Here is a 9,404-nt window from a genome sequence, read left to right as displayed (position 1 = left end):
ATGGTCTGTACGCATTCATCTGACATCACTGAACACATGCAAATACCGTAGATTGTGCAGAAAGTAATTTAAAAAAAAAATATATATATATATAAACAAACATAGAATATATGCTAGATGGCAGACAACTTATGATTTCTAACCCCTACATAGTAACTCTTTTAAATGATAGGAGACATTATAAAATGAAAGACGTACTACTGGAGACGTTAAGGTTGCTTTTGTATTAAAAGTAAACTCTACTACTGTTGGTTTATTTAAAGCCAAATACAATAAGTCCACAGGTTGCAGTAAAGGTCACATTTATTACCTTGATGTGTCAGTTTTACATTGTCCATGCAACTACTGCCTGTCTGTTCTGTGGGGACCACAGATGGGCAAATATTACAAAGAGCACAGCAAGCTGTTACCCTCTTGTCACGGGAGGTAGGTTGTCCTGGAGTGGCTGCTTGGCAGAGAGAGAGAGTGGGATGGTGGTCTGAAGGATGGTGTACTTGTTCCTGACCAGGCCGATGACTCTTTCCACATGGATCCTGATAGCAGCCAGTCCCCTTGTTGCTTCTAGTTCCAGTGGATGCCGTTGCTGCTTGCCTTTGGTGAATGCTGGTATTTTCAACTGTGCACAATACAGGCCAACCGTATCTTTGACACCGAAGCCTCTATCTGCAAGAACGACATCTCCTGCTGACAGTTTCTCAAGATATCCACAGTTTTCTGTGATGTGCTTGTCACTTGTGCGTCCACCCCAGCCATTTGACACAAAGGATATAACACCCTGTGGTGTTGTTGATATCAGGTATTTTACAGTGTTGTGATGCTTGTACTGAGAGTATGTCTGTGCACGAGCTCTCAAGTTCTTTGGCTTCTCTATAAATATTTCAAAACAGGCAATGATAGAAGTTCAGTTGCCATAGTTATCCCTGAAACAGATGGGCAGACTGGCCTGAGTTTGTTCTTTTGATGGCCAAAATATACTTAGCACAAAAAGTCAGGAAATGTGTGTTTGGTTGATTATTTCTTTGTTGTAACAATGCTTCTTGGCAATAAATCTTATACCGTTGGAAAGCCTGTTTATTTACCTTTTAAATGGGGCCACATTTGTAAGGAACATACATTTGTGGGATGAGTAGCAGAGCTGAGTATTTGGGTTGCGCCCATGAAAACTTTGCCAAATCTTCTCTGCCAAAACCAAGCAGCTTATTTTGCTGCTGCTATTGACTCTTGTGTTGAGCTTCTGGTACCCCAGGTGCTGACCATCAGCTGCCTGATATACAATTTATTGCCAAGAAGCATCGTTACAACAAAGAAATAATCTACCAAACACACATTTCCTTACTTTTTGTGCTAAGTTTATAAGTGGCGACAGTCTAACATACATGACATCTAATGTACTATTAAATATTCTGGCAACACTTGTCTTAGACGGACGAAATAAATAGACAAAAAAATATAGAGGCAAATTGATTCTCATTCTCATCAGTGTTAACAGATAGCTATGAAAGGGAGTCAGTCTTAGACTAGCTTTCAGAAATCATGACAGAAAGGTAAAGACACCCATTAATTTAGCAGAGCTTGGAAGGCCTGTGAGTTCCTGTGCCATTTCATCATTTCCTTTAAATGCCTCTTCGTTAAAAGAAAGCAGATCAGCTTTGTCCTTTAGACTATGAACTTCTGCTCTAAGTCGAGCACACTCATTTGTTAATGCTTTGACTGTAGCTTTGCAGGCTGCATTTGAGCATGGTTCCACGATGCCTGGGCCATGAGTGGCTTGAGAGTCATTGTGCTCACAGTCTGCCTGTACTCCCACGGTGTTGTTGGTGCCATCGCTGGTGCTGGAAGGGGCCACAGTCTCGTGGTCAGTGTCACTGCTAGGGGCCAAAGTCTCAGTCCTTTTCCGTTTCATCTGCTGGGTATGCTCAAACCTACTGTCGGCATGGATGTTTTTCTGTCCAGCTGAAGTGTGTGCAAACAGGCTGGGTACATAATCAAGGCTCGTGGGGTAGTCATTTTTTCTTCCTAAGCAGACAGAGAGGCAAGAATGGTAGAATATTACATGTGTGCATACCATCAAGACCAACCTGAGCAAGGCACTCTCCCTTTCATCTTTTTCTCTCAGACATTTCTCTCTCTTATTCACCTTTATGCTGTAGGTAAGTACCGTAATGTATATTTAACAAGAAGGCTGAGCTCAGCACGCATCTGAGAAGCACCGGCAATCCGGCACGTCTCAGTGAGGACAAGCATCAAGGTAGAGAGGAACACTGGAGCAACCCTGGCAGCTGAAGCCTTTTTATTAAGGTGCAAGTGAAAGAACGTGCTAAAAGGGAGCTAAAAGATAGAAATAATAATTAGCTAAGTTAAAGGCAAACGTAACTTACCGGTGATGAAGTGTTGACTGCACACTCTGGAGTTAGAAGTTGGCTGCCAGTGGTCCCTTCTGATTGAAGCCAGCCATTTATTCCGCCGAACTAGCTCCTTTGGGATTGATTAAAATTGTAGTCCAGGGTTTGTCTGACGACTGTTGTTACAGTCATCAGACACAACATGTCCCGGGCATATTGTATGAACTTTTTTTGTGTCTAGAGACTCTAGAATCACAACTAGTCTACTCTGGCAGCAGTGGTTGTGCAGCTGTGACCCGGACACAAAAATGGCAGCGCTAAAACACAGTGATGTCACAGGGTATCTATGAATATCTACACTAAACAAAATAAATCACTGTCCAGGAGAACAAACGGCAGCCAGGATGACTGTTGGAACCGCCGGTCTGCATGGGCTAGCAGTTAGCTTAGTCTGCCCCGCTTCCTCGTCCTGTCATTATCATCACATTCATAACATTTTATAGTGTTCATAAGGCATTATAGAAATTGCCATGTTTATTTTATATATATAACTTTTTTCCTAGTTTTTTACTACATCTATCTATCTATCTATCTATCTATCTATCTATCTATCTATCTATCTATCTATCTATATATCTATCTATCTATCTATCTATCTATCTATCGATCATCTCTCTCTCTCTCTCTCTCTCTCTCTCTCTCTCTCTCTCTCTCTCTCTCTCTCTCTATCTATCTATCTATCTATCTATCTATATCTATATCTATATATAGGTGAACCCAGCCAGTGAGGATGCACAAGCCAGTGCATTCTTAGTGCCAGTCCCAAGCCTGGACAAATGGGGACGGTTGCGTTAGGAAGGGCATCCGGCGTAAAAACTTTGCCAAATCAAATATGCGGATCATAAATAAGATTTCCATACCGGATCGGTCGAGGCCCAGCTTACCAATGACTGCCACCGGTACTGTTAACTAGCAGGGTGCCGGTGGAAACTATGCTACTGTTGGGCAAAGGAGAAGGAGAGGGGGAAGGCATGTCCAGAGGCAGCTAGGGAGGAGGAAGGGTAGGCGTGTGGAGGTGAGAGTCAGAACTTTGAATGCTGGCACTATGACTGGTAAAGGGAGAGAGCTGGCTGATATGATGGAAAGAAGAAAGGTAGGCATACTGTGTGTGCAAGAGACCAGGTGGAAGGGGAGTAAGGCCAAGAGTATCGGAGGTGGGTTCAAACTCTTCTACCATGGTGCGAAAGGGAGGCGTAATGGGGTAGGGGTAATTCTGAAGGAAGAGTATGTCAAGAGTGTGGTGGAGGTGAAGAGAGTGTCAGACAGAGTGATGAGTATGAAGCTGGAAATTGAAGGTGTGTTGGTGAATGTTATCAGCGCATATACCCCGAAAGTTGGGTGTGAGATGGATGAAAAAGAATCATTCTGGAGTGAGTTGGACGACGTATTGGAGAGGGTACCCAAGGAGGAGAGAGTGGTGATTGGGGCGTACTTCAATAGACATGTTGGTGAAGGGAACAGGGGTGCTGAGGAGGTGATGGGAAGGTATGGAGTTAAGGAGAGAAATGAGGAAGGACAGATGGTGGTCGATTTTGCAAAAAGGATGGAAATGGCTGTGGTGAATACATATTTCAAGAAGAGGGAGGAACACAGGGTGACGTACAAGAGTGGAGGAAAGTGCACACAGGTGGACTATACCTTGTGTAGAAGGCGTGATCTAAAAGGGATTGGAGACTACAAGGTGGTGACAGGGGAGAACGTAGCTAGGCAGCATCGGATGGTGGTCTGTAGGATGACTTTGGAGACCAAGAAGAGGAAGCGAGTGAAGACACAGCCGAAGATCAAATGGTGGAAGTTGAAGAAGGAAGACTGTTGTGTGGAGTTCAGGCAGGAGTTAAGACAGGCACTGGGTGGCAGTGAAGAGTTGCCGGATGGCTGGAAAACCACTGCAGAAATAGTGAGGGAGACAGCTAGGAAGGTACTTGGTGTGTCATCAGGACAGAGGAAGAAAGACAAGGAGACTTGGTGGTGGAATGAGGAAGTACAGCAAAGTATACAGAGGAAGAGGTTGGCAAAGAAGAAGTGGGACAGTCAGAGAGATGAAGGAACTAGACAGGAGTACAAGGAGATGCAGCGTAAAACAAAGAGAGAGGTGGCAAAGGCAAAGGAAAAGGCGTATGGTGAGTTGTATGACAGGTTAGACACTACGGAAGGAGAAAAGGACTTGTACTTGGCTAGACAGAGGGACCAAGCTGCAAAGGATGTGCAGCAAGTTAGGGCGATCAAGGATAGAGATGGAAATGTGCTAACAAGCGAGGAGAGTGTGCTGAGAAGGTGGAAGGAGTACTTTGAGGGGCTGATGAATGAAGAAAATGAGAGCGAGAGAAGGTTGAATGATGTGGGGATAGTGAGTGAATCAGGAAGTTCAGTGGATTAGCAAGGAGGAAGTGAGGGCAGCCATGAAGAGGATGAAGAGTGGAAAGGCAGTTGGTCCTGATGACATACCTGTGGAGGCATGGAGATGTTTAAGAGAGATGGCAGCGGGGTTTTTAACTAGATTGTTTTAACACCAACTTGGAAAGTGAGAGGATGCCTGAGGAGTGGAGAAGAAGCATACTGGTACCGATTTTCAAGAACAAGGGTGATGTGCAGAACTGTAGTAACTACAGCAGTATAACGTTGATCAGCCACAGCATGAAGATATGGGAAAGAGTAATAGAAGCTAGGTTAAGACGAGAGGTGATGATCAGCGAGCAGCAGTATGGTTTCATGCCATGAAAGAGCACCACAGATGCGATGTTTGCTTTGAGAATGTTGATTGAGAAGTATAGAGAAGGCCAGAAAGAGTTGCATTGTGTCTTTGTAGATTTAGAGAAAGCATACAACAGGGTGCCGAGAGAGGAGGTGTGGTATGAGGAAGTCGGGAGTTGCACAGAAGTATGTAGGAGTGGTGCAGGATATGTATGAGGGAAGTGTGACAACGGTGAGGTGTGTGGTTGGAATGACAGATGGGTTCAAGGTGGAGGTGAGATTACATCAAGGATCGGCTCTGAGCCCTTTCTTGTTTGCAGTGGTGATGGACAGGTTGACAGACAAGATCAGGCAGGAGTCTCCATGGACGATGATGTTCGCGGATGACATTGTGATCTGTAGCAAGAGTAGGGTGCAGGTGGAGGAGAGCCTGGAGAGGTGGAGGTATGCACTGGAGAGAAGAGCAATGAAAGTCAGTAGGAGCAAGACGGAATACCTTTGCATGAATGAGAGGGAGGACAGTGGAATGGTGAAGATGCAAGGAGTGGAGGTGATGAAGGCATATGACTTTAAATACTTGGGGTCAACTGTTCAAAGTAACGGGGAGTGCAGTAGAGAGGTGAAGAAGAGACTGCAGGCAGGGTGGAGTGGGTGGAGAAGAGTGTCAGGAGTGATTTGTGACAGAAGGGTACCAACAAGAGTTAAAGGGGAGGTTTACAAGATGGTTGTGACACCAGCTATGTTGTATGGTTTGGAGACAGTGGCACTGATGAAAAGACAGGAGGTGGAGCTGGAGGTGGCAGTGATGAAGATGATAAGATTTTCATTGGGAGTGATGAAGAAGGACAGGATTAGTAACGAGTATTAGAGGGACAGCTCAGGTTGGACGGTTTGGAGACAAAGCAAGAGAGGCAAGATGGAGATGGTTTGGACATGTGTGGAGGAGAGATGCTGGGTATATTGGGAGAAGGATGCTGAATATGGAGCTGCCAGGGAAGAGGAAAAGAGGAAGGCAAAAGAGGAGGTTTATGGACGTGGTGAGGGAGGACATGCAGGTGGCTGGTGTGACAGAGGAAGATGCGGAGGACGGGAGGAAATGGAAACGGATGATCCACTGTGGCGACCCCTAACGGGAGCAGCCAAAAGTAGTAGTAGTAGTAGTAGTAGTAGATATATAGAGGTGAATATATGAACAATATAAGGTTTATAGCACACTATAGCATTGATGCTAAAGTGTTTGATATGTTGCAATAAAGAAACCCAAGTCCCAGGAAGTGTAGCACAACTACCAAACACAGCAAGTTATAAAGACATGTCCTCTGAAGTAGCAAACACATTCTAGGATGTACGTGTGCTTTAAAAAAAGTGATAAAAACCATGTACTGTCATATCGTGGGGAAGTAGTAGTGAAGTGTTTAAAAAAAGGGTCTTAAAGCAGGGCGTTCGCGTAGTGTAGCGATCTCTTCTGTTGCCTACCAATATGGGGCTCACTGGTTCGAATCCCCGTGTTATCTCCGCCTTGGTCAGGCGTCCCTTACAGACACAATTGGCCGTGTCTGCGGTGGGAAGCCGGATGTGGGTATGTGTCCTGGTTGCTACACTAGCGCCTCCTCTGGTCGGGGCACCTGTTCAGGGGTGAGGAGGAACTGGGAGGAATAGCGTGATCCTCCCACGCACTACGTCCCCCTGGTGAAACTCCTCACTGTCAGGTGAAAAGAAGCGGCTGGTGACTCCACATGTATCGGAGGAGGCATGTGGTAGTCTGCAGCCCCCCCTGGATTGGCAGAGGGGGTGGAGCAGCGACCGAGACAGCTTGGAAGAGTGGGGTAATTGGCTGGATACAACTGGGGTACAAAAGCGGAAAAAAATAGAAAAAAATTATGATAATAATAACACAAAATGTAGAGGTACATGTCATAATGATCTACACCTTACAAATTATAATTGTGTTTTCCTCTTTCAATGTTTGTTGTATTGTGTAAATTGTGTAAACACAACATCATTGCATGTTGTGCATCTTGAGAGAGAGATCCTCCTCTGTTGCTCTCCTTGAGGTTTCTTCCTAGCTTTTCTCCCTGTCAAAGTTTTTTTTTTAAATAAAATTGACTTGACTTGACTAGTGACCTTGATCTATTTTTTTTCCCGTGTCAATTCTTTCCAGCATTTGGATTAGGGAGCCACAAAGAGAGATTTAAGAAGTTTTGACATATTATACAAAATTAGATTGTTGTTTTGGAACCTCTCTTTAACATCTCCTTAAAAGAACAATAATTTCCAAAATCACCAGCCATTCTCATTTCAATGAGCAATATATCTGAACACACCCGGTGCTTCCTGACTGAGCTCAGCCATTGGTGCTGTTCTACAGTGGAGTTACTTATTGAGAATGAATGGGTGGGCCATACATTTGATCAGTGTTTCCCAATCCAGTCCTCAAGGACCCCCTATCCTGCAGATTTTATATACCTTAATACAATGATGTGTGGTCAGGGTAGGCAATTTAATCAAAATAACCGTACAACAAATTCATAACAACATATCAGAATCTCATAGTTACAAGTATGCTGTGTTACAGCATATTTTTCATGATATTTTTTATGCCCTTGTCCTTTTTAAGTCCTTAAGCTTCTAAGAGTGAAATGCCGTATAGCGCACAAGCTCGCCTACTTTGTCAATGGGAAGGGTAGGCTCTGCTTTTTTCAGGATCGCCTTTAACGTTGTGAATTTCAGAGTTTGCGCATGTGTATTGCGTAGCTTAAGGCGAAATCGATGGACAAGGAAAGGCATTGCTTATGGTGAGAGTGCAAGCCAATCACAGCCATCAAGGTCACGTCACGGCACGGAGAGCTTCGTGGAGAAGGATGGGTGAATGGACTTCATCTTCAAGTGAAGGTAAGCCATTGATTTTACGCTGTCTCTAAATTTAATGGAAATACATCTACGTATAGCCTCTTCTGCTTCCAAATGTTACACTGTCACACACTGGTTATTATACTGTTCCTGTGTCTCAGGTTCCCCTTTCCGCTCTTTGTCTACATTTGTCTTTTTCCTTGCCTAACTCCAAATGCTTTGAGCTCAAATGTAAGAAACTCAGCTGTTGCATCCTGGAGCCAAGGCACTGCATTCATGGGCGATCGAGAACAGGAGCTGAGGCCACTTTTTATCCGAGGTTGAACAAATAAAACAAGCGGATCAAAACCAGCAGAATGTGTTCAAGGAAAGACTACCATTTTGTTGTGAAAAAATGAAAAGTGTTATTTTTTGATTGTCAGATATGTTGATTGTGAGATATACACCCAGTTGTTAAACAGGCTTATATTATTTTATCATTCCATGATAAAAATGTCAGTTTCTCCCCATCTATCAACAACTTTCACAGCTTGCTATAACGAAAGCGGTAGGTCAGCGGTTTAAGCTCACTTAGCATTATTTTCACAACATTGATAGTACTGTAGAGGTGAAACGGCATCTACTTACAATAAAACCTTACCAATAAGAGCTGGTTCCCTCTTATTGTTGGCGTCCAATCCGTTTTTAGAAAACATTTCTGATTTGTTTAATACTATATGAATGCGTGTGTATGTGTACTCACTTGAGTTTGGGTTCACGTCCCTCACTTGTGTACTGCCAACAGATTAATCCAATGAGATCATGGACACGGGCATTAGCAATGGTTACCACCATCATTGGATGTAGCTTTTCCTGGGCCATCTGCATTGAGAGGTACACATCTATCTTTTTGGTAGCCGTTGTACCTATATGGCCCTACAGAGTAGAGGGTAAGAGGAAGAATGGGCAGACAGGGATAAAATGAGTAAAAGTGACTGCAACTGTGTGGAATAAGCTAGCTCCATACGATCTGCCATTTATATATTTGTAAGGGGATAAAGAATGAGCTACTTGTAATGAACAGACAAAGTCGAACCTTTGAAGGGACGATGATGTGAGGAAGCTGCATTTAATACATGGCAGCGTCATAGCTCAGAAAATCAATGTCTGAAAATTAACTTGGCACCAAAAGGTGTTTCATTCCAGTTTCAGAGGAGAAACCAAAAGAAGGCAAAGCCCCTTTGTTTCCAAATGGAAGCCACCAGCAAAGAGGACAAAGGTATGGGGACAAGGTTATCTCTAAACATACGATGAATGTCATGGTTGTGTGGTCTGGGCCATCGGGGCTCACCTGTTCCCCACCCCCTGACTGATGCTACTGTTCACCTGCGCCCCATTTGCCTGAGTAACCCTGATTGCCCCATTTACCTGATTGCCCATGCTGTACTCCCCTTATTGGCTTGCGGTTCCTGTTCCTGCCTT

General features: G+C 44.1%; 1 protein-coding gene across 1 annotated transcript in view; it reads right to left on the bottom strand.

The window, feature by feature from the left end:
- Nucleotides 1-9,404, bottom strand: part of mapkap1 (MAPK associated protein 1) — a 90,161-nt gene that overhangs the window by 40,741 nt on the left and 40,016 nt on the right. The window contains exon 5 of the mRNA XM_056290772.1: nucleotides 8,686-8,858. Within this exon, the coding sequence (XP_056146747.1) occupies nucleotides 8,686-8,858 (173 nt within the window). The remainder of the gene's footprint in view (nucleotides 1-8,685; nucleotides 8,859-9,404) is intronic.

The sequence above is a fragment of the Lampris incognitus genome, chromosome 12, assembly GCF_029633865.1.
Source record: "Lampris incognitus isolate fLamInc1 chromosome 12, fLamInc1.hap2, whole genome shotgun sequence".
Classification (NCBI taxonomy): Eukaryota; Metazoa; Chordata; class Actinopteri; order Lampriformes; family Lampridae; genus Lampris; species Lampris incognitus.
The sequence above is the reverse complement of the archived record's forward strand: the minus strand, read 5'-3'. Positions and strand labels throughout refer to the sequence as shown.